Here is a 17,250-nt window from a genome sequence, read left to right on the forward strand (position 1 = left end):
GTACATAATCTAAAAAATGTAAAATGTGTAAAATGTTTTGTCTATCAGCTCACAAAGAAAATGTCTTTCATACATGTCAACATTTCAACCTTTCAAAATCATATAATCTGATTACTGTCTTTTCTCAGTATGTGTAGAAGATTACAGACTACAGTTACAATTTCATGTCATCATATTACTGTAATCCTGTTGGATGTAATCAGTTACTCTCTGACACTGTTGATATATAAAATAACCTGAGAAGGGAGGGAGGCACAAACAACACCCAGGAGACACATTTAGATTTCAATGTACTTTAATTGATGATCACCAGGCTGTATCCCTTTTACAATGAATCTGCAGTAGTTCTAGTTTTACAAGTTAGATTTAAAGAGAGAGACAGAGAGAGATACCGAATATTGCGCTGAAGAAGAAAAACATAACTAAGATTAATACAATGCCAAAATAAGAATCAAACAGAACTACAAGTAGTACAGCGTCTTCTTAACAACATGTTAATAGGGCAAACAATAAAAGCACAGCCCAGTATTATATTAGGTCATTTCAGTACCAGTTAAGACAATTAGCTTTTTTCAAATATACCTCTTTAAAATAGCTTGTTTTTTATTATTATTTCCATGTTAAACGATTACATTCAGGATTATAACTAAATAAATCACATGCAGAAAGATTAGATGGACAGATGACACTGTATTGTGGTCAAATGATTTCTTCTTTTTAATGCAAGTATGGCGATGGAACTGAACTGAAAGATGCACTTTGTCATTCTGTATCTTGTCAGCATTTTGTGTAGTTTTCTTGGTTCAAGGCGTAGCAGTTTTGATCATACTGTCGATAAAATCAGCTAAAATGAAAACGTATCACAAGAAGGATTACATCTTTCAGATTTATTCTTTCGAGAGATATATATACAAATTTGTGTACAGTACATAAATGTACATGTAGCATTTGTTTGATTATTTTATCGAAGGTTTTTGAGTCTGCATGTGTTTCAAGTCATATTCAGGAAAAGGAAAAAGTTGCAGCTGCAGTTAGTACTTTTTCTGTGTTACTGTTATTATGTTTGTTGTGGAATCTGACTTGCTTTCTGCCATGTCAAAAGTCAAACTTTTCTCCTCCTTGGGACAGAAGCCTAAATAAAACGACAGACACTGCACCTACGTACAGTCTGTCGAATCAGAACGCATCGCATCTGCCCTCCTTCTGCGCTTCCTCAAATATATTTCTGGCTCTGTTGGTGTGTGAATGTATTTTTGTCTATTGTTTTGATCCAGCAGCATTCAGGTAGTACCAACTCTACATTCAGAAAAATAGATCTCCAGTTTAGTGCATTCAGCTTCTGTATAGTCATACAGTTTAGTATTGAGTGTTTCACAGCGTTCAGCTCCTTGGTTTCCAAGGCCAGGTATTTGGAATCCGCCAACTTATAACATTACTCAAAGACAATACAACATATCACACCGTCCACAAAAACCTAGTTCATACATTAAAAAGCTTCTTCCTGGCTTTTTGAACACTGTGCAATACACATCCCAACAGCACTGAAAAAGGGGTTGAAAGGACTTTTTGCTTATAAATTCACAAACACTAAAGTATGAACTAGTGTTATTTCCACGGGAGTCATTTTGAACCTTCATTGTCCTCTCAGCGCCCTCGCAGGACGTGTGCACTCCAGAGTGTGCCTTTGGACATCAAGTCCCTCCAAACTAGGATTTGTGTGTGTACTTGTGCGTACCCAGCTGTTTAATATACAACCTGCATCTGGAAACTCAAACATTCTCCCGCAATGGGAAAAAAAAAAGCTATGTCTGCCTCTGAAACATCATAAGCATGAGATGCATATCAAGGCTTACACAGTGCATAACACTGCAGACATGGATAATGGACAAGCATAACATTCAGCGGCAATCTTGTGAATCATCTATCAGTGATTTGAAGGTAAGGTGGGCCAGGCAGAGTAAATCGCAGCGAGGCTTTAATGATGAGGTATAAAGTACTGGAGCATTGTGAGTAAGTTCTACAGGGAAAGAAAATGGCACTGGTCCCAGGCTGGCACAAGGCGACGATGGACTCGAGCCTTCTGCAGCCTTCCTCATTTCCATATTTTGAATCAGATTGAGGTAAAGAATTGATTGAAGATATACTGTGCAAGCAGGGCATCCTCCCCGCACTTGGTTGGCAAGAACTTTCTATCAATCCATCCTCGTGGGTCGGGGAGGTGTCACCAAGCTACGACTCAAACACGGTCCTTTCCGGAAATCCAAGCCTGCCCCGCCCGCCCAGCCTGGCCCATCCCTAGCCTCAACTCAGCCTGCCGAAATCAAACGCCCAGCCAACATGAGATGAGCTGTCACAGCAGAAATGCATAGAACAATTGCTGAGAGAAAAATGTAAACAGAAAAGCAATCAGAATCGTGTTAGCTCTGCAGCGCAAATTTAGACAAAGTAAAAATGAAATCAATTTTTAAAAATGGTATAGATATTGTATACATCAGCATGAACTGCAAATGTAAATCCGTATTCCTATAATTCAGATATAAATGAAGAAAATAAAACATGTCACTTTAGTTTACCATGTTGTCCTACTGTAAGTTTAACATGAACACATAAGCTACTCTGAGTCTGGCTGTGAACGACATGACTGAGCCTCACCACTACTTCATGTGACAAAGCAGAAAAACCTCTCATACCGAACCCCCAGAAAACTCCTCGCTGCACAACGATAGGAAACGAACTACGCTGCGTTACAAAAACAGCTCTTCAGTGTGTATCATATACTCAAACACACAAAACTACTTCTAAGACATTCCATAACTGCGTCCAGTACAATCATGTTCATTATCACATTCATGCTCATTCAATAAACATTATTCCGGGATTAAGTTGTATTACAATTAGATAAATTCCTGCAGTTGTTGCTGTCCCTCTCTAATAGCAAGGAACACCTTGTACATTATTTTACATGTACAGTGCTTTTGCGCTACCCAGCTTCGTAGCATGGCCGTATATTTGAATGGTAACACTAGCTCTCTGTGCTTCTCTGACTACAAACAGAGATCCGACTCCTAAACTCTCCTCCCTCGCCTCTGAAAAGTGCATTCCTATTTGGTGCAATACCTTGCTCTTAGACATTCATATTGGTTTGATACTTTTTCTCGGTGACATTTCAGAACATGGGATGAACGCTTAACCGGATGATAACAATATTTTCAAAATGTAAATAATAGCTCTGCGTGAACCATTTTGTGAGTACATTGGGTATGGGCACAATATGAGACAAGCGACACAAGCGACTTGTGTGTGCTGTATGAACTGGTTGGTCCTCTGTTTCAAAGTGGTATATTCAGTTTCTTTGATTTACCCTGGTTTCTGTTTCTTCAAAATGGCTGACATGTCCTTAAAATATCCCTCTCTCTGGCCCAGTACCACAACCTAAAAGGCACATGAAAGCGGCCTTCTCCCTAACACACCTCATGTAGATTTTCGTTTTCTGAAAAATAACCCCAATAATAAATATGTATATTGCAATTCCCATTGGCATAACATTCAGTCACAAGGGGCGGAGAACCTTCCATTGCTACATTTGTCAAAAGGTCACTGCCGTTTCCATCGCTTAGTGATATTGATGGAGACAGTGTAATGTAATTGAACAGGAGGAAATGGTAAAAATGTAATTCATCCTTTAAACATTCCTCTCAAATGCAAGACCAAACAAACAGCATTCGCCTCAGTATCATAATTTGCTGCGTCATCACAAAATATATCATTTATTTAACATAACCTCTATATTGATATAGAAATGTTTACCCTATATGTATACTTGAGTACATACAACCAACAAAGACCATGACAATGACTTAAGATATCCAAAGAACCATTACATCCAGCAGAGTTATGGTTAGTGTAGAAACATCATCCCTTTGCCTGGCGCCTACTGAATTAACGATCACTTGAGCATAGACACAGCCAAACGGTGTGGTAACCTATCTACACTACACTGCATTCCCCACTTGGAGGCTGGCTAAACAAATGATTAACCCTATGCAATTCTCTAACTGTTGGAGGAAAGAGTCCGAGCTAAAATGCAAGCATCATGCACCAGCTAAGCTGTGAAAGCCAAGAAGAAAGATTTCAGAGATGCTAGTTCTTGAAGAGTGGCAACTTCGGGCACCTCCTAAAACTTCACAACAAATGACGAGGAATGATCCTTTTCTACGTAACATCAATTTATGTCATTATTGAGTTAATCCAGACACTACTGTAGCGTGAGCACTGGCAGAACAGCACACAATGAGATCCTGTCTCTTTGTGTGCAGTGAGTTACAGCTCATGGGAAAGAAAGCCGCCAAATTAAGAAACAGAGAAAAAATACTACCCATCTTAAAACACTGTGCATACAATCTAAAGATCAACAAGCAGTTCATCATTGATTAATTCAGGAGATATTTTGGAGAGAGTTAACTAACAAGGGTTTATGTTGAAAGTGTTTTGGCACTTGTTTTGGCCCTTTGGATTAGAAATTTGCCACTTTGCTTTGAAGGAGTATTTCATTTCTGAGTTTTTTTCCAAATTGTAATTTGAATGCAACCCTTGAGCCAATGGTGTGAGAAGTACCCCCACTAATGCTGAAGACAAATTGTGCCATTATGCATTTAATGCAGTTTTGGGGAAATTATGTCCATTTCTCTGTTAGATGTGAGGCAAAGTATGCTGTTAAGTGTGATTATATCATTGTTGAAAATGTCTATTATCAAAGAGAAAGTGTTGTCTCTACATGACACACACTCATCCAATTTTTGCCACAATTATTAGTGTCAGTATAAGAAATGTGTTAGGGCAGACATTTGGGAAAAAACTGATTTCTCTGACTGCGTCCAAGCCATAATATGGCTTGTACAACTGAGTTCAGAAGGCAAACACAAAATTATGGTCTTATTTTCATGACAACCCCACTGTCACACAAACACGAACCTCATGTTTTGACTTTGATTTCAGCTAACAGAATCTAGTATATTGAGGACTGCAGCGAATGCAATGGAGACCGGTATCATGAGAGAGCGAGAAGCTTTGAAGCAGCCGAGAGTACCGCACGCCCTCGCTGTACCTCCAGTGTGAACAGATGACAGGGAGGGGGAGGATGGGAGGGAGAAAGCACAGCAGGGCTTATGAAGCTCAGAACTCGATCTTGCAGGCAGGGAAGGACTCGTCCTGCATGACTACGGTGCTGCTGGAGGCCAGCACCATGATGTTGAGATCTTGCTGCTTCTCGTGGGTCTGCTGATACCAGTCCCTGGTCACCTCCGTGTCGTGGGTGGGGATCAGAGTCACCTGAAACGAGCAGAGAAAGAAATGGGAGGGGAGAAGGTTAGGTAAGGAGTGAAATAGAAAAGGGAATGGGTGGAGACAGAAAGATTTACAGAAATTTTAAGGTAACCAAGCCTTGCCCAAGTTTCAAGTGGCAGACATGGAAATCAGTGTGCATAAAGTCACCATTATGGAACGGTAAATGCCACAGCTGGTTGAGTCATAAAAAAATTGATCACAATGTCCCTTGTAGGAAACATTGGCATATGTTGTAAAACTCCTTGTCAAACAGCTGTCAATGACAACTGGTTTGAATTTACAAAGGTTTTGGATGAGTGAATAAGGTGAATAACAAATGAGCAGAGAGTTTGTAACTGACACAACAAGTAAATTACAGATACATAAGGCCCATCTGGGTACTTTTGGGGCACAGATAAATCACTACCAATAGCTCCTGCAGATTTTTTGGCGGACCATCCAGTTCCACCTCATCCCAAAGGTGTTCTATTATTGTTCTATACTTCCTGAAACCATCTTGAGATGATGCATGCTTTCTGACATGGTGCATTAGCCTGCTGGAAGTATCCGTTTGACAAAGTTTATACTGTGGCTATGAAGGGATGTACCTGGACAAATTCTCACCCTGCCATCAGCACGTTGGCAGGGTGGCAGCAAGTAACCAGCAACAAGTAACCAGGATTCATTGGACCAGGCAAAGTATTTCCGCATTTCAGTCATTCAGTTTTGGTAATGATGTGCTTTAGCATGGTCTTCGCTGACAGGAGTGGAAGGCGGCATGGTTTTCTGCTGCTGTAGCCCATGATCCACTTCAAGGTTAAATCAGATGTGTTCTGAGATGCCCTTTTGTACTGAGCTGGTATCTGTATATTTGTGGCTCGCCTGTAAGCTTTTACTTGTTGCCATTCTCCTCTGACCTCTCTCAACAACGAGACATTTTCGCCTGCAGCTGACTGGATGTTTTGTTTATCACACCATTCTCGGTAAACTCTAGACATTGTAGTGCACGAAAATCTCAGGAGGTCAAAGTCATTTAATTCACGCATCTTGCCCATTATAACATTTAGTGAAACAACAACTTAACCTATAAACCCACTCTTTATATGCTCCATTTACACTCACTGCCTGAAGGAGCGAACTGCTTGCATTAACAGAGATGTGTACCTAATAAACTGAGTATATGAGTGTGTACCCCACACATGACATTTTCTAGTTATTCTTCTTCTCTGTATATGTATACTGACGACACAAACGTGGAGAGCATGACAACTGAACACATTTGCATGCAGAAAATATGAGAAATGTTGGCAAAGACAGACAGGTGGAGAGCTAAGGAACTACCTGTAAATTGGAGCCCCATTGAGCCTTGCCCTCCAACAGGGCATCCAAGACTCCACGGCTGGGCTCTCCACTGCCCGGGTCGTTCCCGCTCACCACGTAGTAAGAAGCCCGCACTCTCTTGAAGAACTCCTGGTCCACGTTCTTGGCACTGCAGTGGTTGGGCACATAGGCCAGGTCCACATAGATGGGTGGCCCAGGGGGGACGGCTGAACTAGTTTTCTGAGAGTTGTTACCTGGAACAGAACCAGGATATAAACCAGTGTTAGTGTCTAAGAAAGTGACTTAATTGGATAATATCTTTTCCAATGAGCAAATTATACTTATAGATTTGATTTAATCTGTTGTAAGGACAGTTTAAAGAAGCCCATAGTATTTAAAAATATGTTATTGTCATATGTAGGAAATATATAAATATAGTATCACAATATCTTTCTGTAGGACATAGAAAAGTCTCAAGATATTAACGCACCTGAACTGCTTTTGATACCATTGACCAAGCCTTTCCCAGGGTTGTGGATCTCACTCCTAGATCCTTGGGTCTCAGACATCTTGATCAGCCTGGAGCTTCTCTCCGTGTCCTTCCTCTTCAGAGAGGCTGAACGGGGTGAGGCAGAGTCCTTAGAGGTCTGCTTCACTGGAGTGGAGGATCTCTTCCTGACTTCCCCCTTCCGAGCAGGGGAAGCTGATTTGGGTTTGCCCTTTCTGAGGACCTTGGTGGTCTTGTGCTCCTTCTTGAGAGGTTTCTCTGTGCTGCTATGGTCATTGAGAAGAGCCTCTGGGTCTACCATGCACACGTCCGGGTGGGGAGGGTGGGGAAGAGGGTCCTTCATTGGGGTGGGAAGAGGGTCGTGAGTCTTCTGGGTTGACCGAGGTGATGAGGGATGGTGGCCCCCACCAGCTCCAGAAGCAGATAGTTTGTCCACCGGCAGATGTTCAGCATCTTCATCTGAGTCCAAATTTCCTTCGGCTGTTATGGATGGGCACTCCTCAGTTTCTGGAGGGACGTCAGAATCTGACTGCGAAGGCAATGATTCGCTTGCTGATGTTGGTGGTGTCTCTTCTCCAGCTAATGTCACAGCCAGCCCAGATGACATGGCACCAGGCAACTGCTGTGGCCCCTGTCCAGCATCTCCAGGTTGACTCTGAGTATGGTGACGCCTCTGCTTGTGTGACCTCCTTTTCACAGAGTGTTGCTCACGATCGTCCTCATCCCCTTCCCGGGAGTGGTCACTACGTCCGTCCTCCTCACCCTCATCACTGGAGAGCTGATGGGGGCTGGGGTTGATGAAGGATGGAGAAAGTTCTCCTTTGCGATGTTTATATTCACAAGAGGAGTATCCTGGAGGGGAGAAAGAGGAGGAGGTGGCTCCTGTGTACAAGTCAGAGGGGCGTTCAGACTGTCCATCTGCTTTGCTAGATGCATCTGTTTGGTAGGTATCTTTTGTGGAGGATAGAGAGGTACCATGGACAGTGGTCATCCATTCCATTGCTTCCATTGCTTCCTCATCATCATCATCATCATCATCATCACCATAACCTGGAGGAGGGGCACTTGGGCAGCCTTCAGGCCTCTGTAGGAGTTCCCAATCGGATATGCTACTCTTTCTCCTTACCTCCATTCTGTCTGGTGGCTTCTCCAACATTTTCCCCTCTACTCTTTCTGCCTCTCCCTCCTTCCCAGTTTCTACTCTTTCACTCGTCTTTGGATCAGCTGTAGCTTTCTTCTCCTCTCCTTTGCTGTCTTTACATGTCTCTTCCTCCAATTTCTTTTCCTCTATTTTCCCCTTGACTTCAATGTCTTCTTTAACAACCTCTGTCTTTTCATCTCTTTCCCTTGGTTCTTTTTCCTTAGGTTCTGACACCTTGGTGTCCTCTTTCAGGGGTTTAATCTCCCCATCTTTCTTTTCCTCCTTAAACTCTAGCCTTTCCTCCTTTGTCTCTTTTTCCTCCTCTGTTTTGGACAGGTCTGTTATGGCACATGAGGTTTTGGTAGCTCCACTGAGAGCGTCTTTAGGGCTAACACACAATGGGGTAGCAGAGGCTGTCTGCTGTGTTGTTTTTGTCACCACTTCAGGCTGAGATACCATAGTAGTAGAGGTTATAGTAACTGTCTTTGTCTCTGTAGCGTGTATGGTGCTTTCTACTACATATGACTCTGAAACTGTCTCTTTTCGCTCAGCCACTGTGGTGTTTTGACATTCAATACGACATGGTAGGGTACTGTCCTCCATTTCACATGTATCCTCCTTGTTTTGTGCTGACCCTTGGGACCCTCTGTCAGAGGAGTCAGCCCTTTGCAGGGGAGAGACGTCAAAGAGAGCCCCTGATGTGGATAAAATCTCTGTTGGCTTTACTGGTTGGGTACTTTGTAGAAATGGTGCTGCAACTGAAGTCGTAAGCGTAGTTTCTAGTGCATAAAAACTATCAGAGCTCTGCTTCTTGTCCATTTCAGGGATTGTAGAATCATCATGTTCCACAACCTCTTTGGCAGTGGCAGACAAGACTGGAGATGGTAGTTTGGTCTCAAACTGACTAGGCAAAGACACAGAAGCAGTTGAAGCAGTTGTTGCAGGTTTCGTAGTCACTTCCATGTACTCATCTGTCTGAAGCCCTCCAGAGCTTGAGCTGGTAGACTCTATGACAGAAGGTGGCTCGTCTTTGACCAAAGGTACCTCAGAGTCCCGCCTAAGACTAGAGCTTGACATGAAAGTTTCTACTTCCTCTCCAAACTGTTGGCTAGAAGGGACAGGAGCTGGGATAGGAGCTGAGGCTGATGAAGAGTAACTGTGTGATACAGAGGAGTATGTCAAGGAAGAGTATGTCATGGTGGTGTATGTGCAAGGTGATGAGGCAGGTTCCTCACGTTTTGTAGTGATATCTGGGGTTTGCCTCTCATCCGGACTTAGCGTCGGCCTTTCTACTTCAGTGTCTCCTTGTCTGTAACATTTATCGTCACTTAACTTGGATAGTTGGGAGATGTCTGAGAGCACCAGGGTTTCTTCTTTCTTCTCTACTAGACTGTCCTCACTGTAAGAATGTTCAGATGACTCTGAGGGATATTCTCCAGATCCGCTCTGTCCGATATCGGCATAGCTGCCTGTTAGCAGCAGGGAGGCACTAGCTGTAGGCTTGGACAAAGACTCTGCATGGTCTGGTGGGCTGCTTGTCAAGCTGCTTGTGGCCATTGGTTCTTCTTTTGTCAAAACGCTTGGTTCTGGTGATAGAGACACTTTGTCTTCATCTTCTTTCGACTTAAGCACTTCAGAGGAGGCGGCATCCTCAGCAGATGACAACTTTTTCAGAGGGGTGGATTCAGTTGGTTCAGGTGACAAATGCTTAATGTCTGTGTCTTCCACTTTCTTTGTTTCAGGAAGCTTTGGGGAAGTGGTACCATCAGATGTAGTTAAACAGATTTCATCCATTTTGAGAGGACTTGGTTCAGGTGACAGAGCCATTTTGTCTATATCCCCTTTTTTTGTTTCAGAAAGTTTAGAAGTGGTGGCATCGGCCGATGTAGATATACAGATTTCATCCATTTTTAGAGGACTTGGTTCTGGTGATGGAGTCTTTTTGTCGACATCTTCACTCTTTGTCTCAGGAAGTTTGGATGTGGTTCTCTCATCAGCTGTAGCTTCATAGGTATCTTCCTTTTTGAGAGGCCTTGTTTCAGGAGATGGAGATTTTTCATCCAAGCCCTGCTTATCTGTCTCAATGACTTTGGAAGTGGATGCATCATCAGCTGTAGGTCTAGAGATTTTTTCTTCTTTAAGAGGGCTTGATTCAGGCGACTGAGATTTTTTATTTGAGTCCTCTGTCTCTGCTAACCTAGCGGTGGCAGTATCATCAGAGCTACGTCTGCACATTTCTTTTTCGGATTGCTCTCTAGCACCTTTCTCCATATCCACATCACTGACCTCCTCTTCTTCTTCCTCCTCTTCCTCATCCTCATCTTCATCTTCATCCTCATCATCATTAAAATCTTCCCCCTCAACAAGTAACCTTTTATCTACCATGCTATCTTTTCTTTCTGGAAAGTCTAGCATAGATTTACAAGTGACAGAGCTGCTAATTTGACTATTGTCAGATGCGAGGACATTGTCATCTATTTGATGTCCTGAAAGTGTGGCAGCAGGGGCAGCCGCTGAATCACTGGCCGTTTCCTCTTTCTCACAAGGTGAAGCATGCTGTGGTAAAATGTCTTTCTCCGCTGGTGAGTACCGACCAGAGGGAGATCCCTCTCTTTCGGTATCAGAGGTTTCCATCTTGTCTTTCAATGACTCAGCAGACGATTTGTCCTTCTCTTTCTCTGTGGTTTTCTTCTCTGTGAATTCTCCAAAAGGCATGGAAGTAGTTGAGGCTTGGGTGCCAAGGTCTGATTGGCTCCATGAAGGAGAGGGTGTTTCCTGTCTTAATGATATGTCTGATGCATGGATATCTATACTGGTAGAAACCTTATCTGTAACATCCTCTCCTGCAGCCCCTGTTTGAGGGGCTGATGAAGTGCTCCCCTTCATATCCTCTTTCTCTTTCTCTGATTTTTCAGGTTTGTCCTCTTTGAGACTGAAGGCATAAGAACAGGACTCAGCAGCTTGGGCCATTTTGTTGTCTTGCACATCTATGGATGTAAAGCTCTTTTCAACATAAGGTGTATCCGGTCTTTCTTCTCTCTCACTCTCTTCCTCTTGGCCTTTCTCTCTGTCTTCAAATTTAGGGGAGGCACTTTGACTGTGATGGCTGCTTCTTTCACTCTCTGTAAGAGACACTGGGCTGTAGTCAACTCTACTGAAGGACAGTGGCTCTTCTTTGTATTGATCATCCAGGAGGAACATGGCTCCACCAGACTCTGTCTGGCTAGCTCTCCTGTTATCATCAATGCCAATGTCAGAGGCATGATCAAAACCTAGGGAAACCTCACTTTCTTCTCTGGAGTCTGAATCATGATCTTTTGGGATAGGCTTTTCATATGGATCATACTTGGATGCGCCAAAGCTTTGCTTTTCCTCTTGTTGGCTTCCACTGGCCATCTCTTTCTCTGAGGTCATTTTGTCAACACCCTCCACTTTTGCAGTGGCACTGTCTGATTTTACAGCATCAGCATGGCCAGAAATGTTCTCAGAATCTTTATCCAACGTAAAATATGAACAATGTTGTGATAATCCTGGAGAAGCCACCTCTCGTTCTCCTTCCATCTCCCTCTCTGCTTCCTTGCCTAGTTTCTCATCCTGCTTCGTCTTTTCTTCAGGAGTAAGTGCTGAGCTTGTCTGAGCTGGTATCTGTTTCTCTAGTTGGGGCGTTTCCTCCACACTGGATCGGCTCTCAGTGCTTGAAAGCATGCAACTCCTGGGTTGACTGTCAGTGCTTGATAATGTTGGTAACGTATGCCCTTTCTCAACAGAGTCTGACATTGGTTCCTCTTTAGAGATAGGGATATCAGGAGCTGGTTCTTCTTTAGAAATAATTCCACTAGAGGTTGGCTCCTCCTTTGATGTAGCAATAGTAAAGGACGGCTCTGGCATGGCAAGCGGTGCAGACGTGGTTTCAGTTGTCGTAACAGTCTTGTCTGCTTCAGGTAAAAGTCTGTATTCTTCTTTTCCCAACTCTCTGATATCTTCATCAAGAGAGGGCTCCTGCATTGTAAGCGTAGGTATGGTCACTGTGGTCTTTTCAGTTGTAAGCTCTTTAGTTTGATCACTAGGCACCTTCTGTGAAGTTTGAGATGAGAGAAGGCCTGCAGAGGTGATGTCATGTTCTGATTTTCTAGGCTCCACTGACAAAGGTCTGGAGCCTGCTCCTCCCATACAAATGTCCTCCTCCTCTTCTTCTTCCCTGTCTTCATCAGAGGACTGAACCAGAAATGCGGGCTTGTAATCTGACTTAGATGCCATCACTGGTTCTCCTAATACTGTTTGTGCAGTTTGTTTGATGGCTTTGTCCAGGTCTTTCTCTTGTAATTCCTCTCTCTCCCATTTCTCCTCTTTGGTGTGGTCTACATCGTCATACTTTTCTTTCTCAGTCGTCTCATCTGTCTTTATATCAACAATATCCTTTTCTTTAAGCATTTTTTCTTTAGCAGTTTCACCTTCATACATTTCATCCTCCTCTTTCTTTATCTTTTCATCTTTGATATCTTCAGTCTCATAAGTGTATTCTTTTTCTTGTTCTTTCTCCATCTTCTGTTCTTTAGTCAATTCAGCAACATGGGTGTCATCTTTTTCTTTCTCCATCTTCTCTTCTTGACTAGTGATAACCTTTGCCTCTTTATCCTTACCTTGTTCTTTCTTCTCCTCCTCGGCGTGGTGGAGAGCCACACTAATGTCCTCTTCCAGTTTTTTCTTGTCTTCACTTGATACAGTTGCAGAAATATCTTCAAGGCTTTGCTGCACTTTCTGTACTTCCATAAGCTTACCATCAGAAGTGTCTTCATCTATATCCTTAGCAGCACTGGTCTCACAAATATGATCCTTTTCAGTCTTCTCTTTCAAGGGCTCAGCCACAGGAAGAGCTACTTCTTTTTTATCATCCGTCTTGGTTTCAGGCTCAAAAGGATAATCTTCTGTCCCTTTTTCCTCTTCTTTGGTGCTATATGTTGGAGCGCACACCTCCTTCTCCGTCTCCTCTCTTAAAACAGACTCTGCACCACATACACCATCTTTAGGCTCTCCCTTCTCCACCTCTTTGATTGATTCAGGTTCGTAACTGTTCTGTTTGACTTTATCTTCCATCTCATCCTTGATAGTTTCGACTTTATGCTCTTTCGCCTCCTTGGTATGCTCAACATGGACAGAATCATCATCTGTTTCTTTCTCTTTTTTCTTGACATCCATTTCAATCATTTCAATCTCTTTATCTTTCTTTTCATCTGTGCTTAATGTATAGTCAGTGGTGTCACCCTTTTCCAACTCTTTAGCTTCCTGCACCTCTATCTGTTTAATATCAGAAATATCACTTCTTTGCACCTCTTTGTCCTCTTTCTCTTCATCCTCCATAGCTTTGATAGGAGAAGTGCTATCTTTTACTGTCTCTTTTTCCTTTTGCTCCTTGGTGGAAATATCACTCTTTTCTATCTCTTTTTGCATTTCCTCTTCTTCATCCTTAACGTGTTTAATAACACTAGTATCATCTTTTGCTGTCTCTTTCTCCTCCTCTTTCTCCTCCTTGAGGGGTTTTACATCAGATGTTGTAACTTCATCCAACTCTACCTTCTTCTCTTCGTCTGTGATGAGTTTTAGACCAGAAATGGCTTTGCTCTCCTCCTCGATGGGTTTGACATCAGAAATATCATCCTTGCTTGTGCTATCATCCTTGCTTGTTATTATTGTATCTTTTTCCTCCTTGGTGGGTTTGATAGCAGCACTATGATCCTGAACTGTCACTTCCTCTTCCTTGGATGGTTTGACAGTGAAAGTATCCTCCTCACTCCCTGCTTTCTCCTTTCCCTCTTCTATTGTTGATTTGACAACACAAATATAATCTTTACTTTCTTCTTGCATGGTGGGTTTAGCAGCAAAAGTATCATCCTTAGTGCTAATTTCGTCTTCACTGGTAAGTTTGACAGCAGAACTGACATCTTGCTCCTTTTCTACGTCCATTACTGGTTTCACGGCAGAAGTATCATCCTTAAATGTCTCTTTTGCCTCTACCTTGGTTGGTGTGACAGAAGAAGTATCTTCCTTGCATGTAAGTTTGATAGCAGAAGTATCATCTTTACTTGCCTCTTGCTCCTTCTCGTCTCCTATGGTTGGTTTGACAGCAGAAGTGTCTTCCTTACTTGTCGTTATATCCTCCTCTACCTTGGTACCAGAAGTATCATCTTTACTTGTCTTTTCCTCCTTTTCTTCTTCCATGGTTGGTTTGACAGTGGAAATCTCATCTTTACTCATCATTATATCCTTTTCCTCCACCTCGGTAAGTGTGATAGTAGAGATAGCATCTTTACTCGTCTCTTGCTCCTTTTCTTCTTCCATGGTGGGTTTTTCTTTGGTGGGTTTAGCAATAGAGGTATCATCCATCTCTTTCTCCTTCTCCTGCTCATCCTTGATGGGCTTGGTACCAGAAGTATCATCCTTTTCTATCTCCTTTTCCTCCTCCTGATCTTTCATGAGTTTGATATCAGAGGTTTCATCCTTTTCTGTCTCCTTTTTCTTCTCCTCCTCTTTAATGGGCTTAATAATGGGCAGATCATCCTTCTTTGCCTCTTTCTCCACTTCATCTTTAATGGGTTTGATATCAGTAGTATGGTCCTTTTCAATCTCCTTCTCCTCATCCTTGATACCTCTAATATCAAAAGTATCATCCTTTTCTGTCTCTTTCTTCTTCTCTTCCTCTTTAATATCAGACACGTCATCCTTTTTCATCTCTTTCTCCTCCGTGTCATCTTTGGGTTTGATATCAAAACCATCATCTTGTGTGGTATCTTCCTGCTTCTTCTCATCCTTGATTTGTTTGACATCAGAAGTATCCTTTTCCATCTCTTCTCCTTTGATAAGCTGGATATCAGGGGTATGGTCTTTTTCAATCTCTTTCTGCTCGTCTTTAGTGAGTCTAATATCAGAAGTATCATCCTTTTCTGTCTCTTTTTCCTTTTGCTCTTCTTTGATGGGCTTAATATCAGAGGTTCCATCCTTTTCTGCCTCTTTCTCAGTCTTCTCATCCTTGATGGGTTTTACACCAGAAGCATCATCCTGTGTGGTATCTTTCTGCTCATCCTTGATTTGTTTGACATCGGAAGTGCCATCCTTTGCTGCCTCTTTTTCCTCTTCCTCCTTGATGGCTTTAACTACAGATTTATCATCATGATCGTCATCATCATCTCCCTTGTCATCATCGTCATCCAGGAAACGACTCTCCCTCTCAGGCACTTTGGGCTCTTTCTCTTGACGGCCATCATCAACTTCTTCATCACTGTGTCCAGATAATACTTTCTCACTAGAAATGTCCTCGGTGAGAGAATCCTTCCCTAACATGGGTGTTTCAACCGTTACAGGTGCAGCAGCAAGAGGCATTGTCTCTTTTTGTTCATCTTCATCTTTTGGCACAGGTGAAGTGTCTTTTTCTGGCTCTTTCATCAGTGGAACCTCTTTTATGTCCTTCTCAAATTGTTTATCCAATGATGTTGAAGCTTCTACCTCAAGCTGATCTTTCTGTTCGTCAACATCTTTTTGTGTCTTACTCTCTATTTCTGCTTCATCTTTCTTTTTATCTTTGTCTTCAGCTTTGGTGACGACATCAGGGACCTCCTCTTGTTTTTGTGGCTCCAATTCAGGGAAGCCCTTCATCTTCTCTTCAACTGGTGACTGACGAAGTGGAGAATGGGCTGCACTAGGAGGTCCAGACTGTGTAGGGGAGGCCATTTTCACAGTGCTATCATCCGGACTGAAGCAACGCTCTTCACTCTCTGAAGTTATTGAGTCTGATCCAAAAGGTTTGGTGGGCACAACAGATGAGATATCTTTTGGTGCAACTGTATCTATATGCTCCTCTTCAACAGGTGGGTGGAGTGGTTTGGTATCCTGGATAGACGTTGAAACTGGAGACACTGAGCCAGCGAGCTTTTCAATATCTTTCTCTTTATCCTGAAGTATTTGGGGTGAAGTATAGCCCTCTTGGAGTTTTTCAAGTGAAATGTCAACATTAGGAGTTTGGTCTTCATCTTCCTCTTCTTCTTCCTCCTCCTCTTCATCACGAGCATCAGGAACCTTAGCCCCTGTCTTCACTTCAGCGACAGCAAGCTGCAAGTCATCAGATGGAGACTTGAAGCACTTGTCATCCTCTAAAGAGGAAGATGGTGAGATGGTCCCCGCAGAGTGTGGGTACTCTTTGCCGTGGGTGGCCTCAGTTGGGGTTGACAGGGGAACACTGTTTACAGTATCCATACCCAAAGAGCTTTTGCCTGTTTCTTCAGTCTGAGGTGCTGTGACAGATGCCACAGACTGATCTTCAGCAATAGAGGTGGGGAAGGAGGACAATTTGTCATACTCTGTGATAGATGTAGCAGAGGACACGTGCTCTTCTTCTGCCAAAGGTGCAGCAATGATGTTGGTGAACACAGATACTTGCTCCTGTACACCTGGTATAAAACCTTTATCTGACATAGCTGCAGCTTGCATCTCCCTCATGCCGTGGATGTTTACAAACGAGCCTGTCTGATCTGGAACGGAGATATCATAGGCACCAACATCATACTGGAGGTGTGGTATCCTGTCCTCTGCCTCCTCGTGAATCTCCTCATCAGAGATGGTCTGTTCTGTCTCGGAGTAGCCAGGAATGGTCTCGTCTTGGATGTAGGAGATGGGTTCTGCTGCAGCGGCTCCTTGAGCTACTGAGGTTATGGGAGCTGTGGCCCCTCCCACATGTGACAGGTATCCTTCCTCATCTTCCTCGTCTTTGGCTGTAGTCACAAGTTCAGCGGCTTTGCTTTCCATGACCTGGGCCATTTGTTCTTCTGCAGCATCTTCAGGTTTGACTTTGATCTCTTCATCTGCTATTACATCTAAATCTTCTACCTCCTCCAGTTCAGCTTTTTCCACAGCCTCCTCTTCCTCTTCTTCCTCCTCCTCCTTGGATGGAGTCATTTTTAACTCCTCTTTT

The 17,250-nt window shown here is 43.0% G+C and overlaps 1 protein-coding gene across 1 annotated transcript in view; it reads right to left on the minus strand.

Annotated features, from left to right (window-relative positions):
- Positions 1-5,172: 5,172 nt before the first annotated feature.
- Positions 5,173-17,250, minus strand: part of LOC139929456 (uncharacterized) — a 68,144-nt gene continuing 56,066 nt past the window's right edge. Inside the window, exons 6-9 of the mRNA XM_078283038.1 lie at positions 12,932-17,243; positions 7,133-8,629; positions 6,664-6,896; positions 5,173-5,328 (exon numbers count right to left, since the gene is read on the minus strand). Coding sequence (XP_078139164.1) covers positions 5,173-5,328; positions 6,664-6,896; positions 7,133-8,629; positions 12,932-17,243 — 6,198 coding nt within the window. The remainder of the gene's footprint in view (positions 5,329-6,663; positions 6,897-7,132; positions 8,630-12,931; positions 17,244-17,250) is intronic.

Source organism: Centroberyx gerrardi, chromosome 4 (assembly GCF_048128805.1).
Source record: "Centroberyx gerrardi isolate f3 chromosome 4, fCenGer3.hap1.cur.20231027, whole genome shotgun sequence".
In the NCBI taxonomy this organism is placed as follows: Eukaryota; Metazoa; Chordata; class Actinopteri; order Beryciformes; family Berycidae; genus Centroberyx; species Centroberyx gerrardi.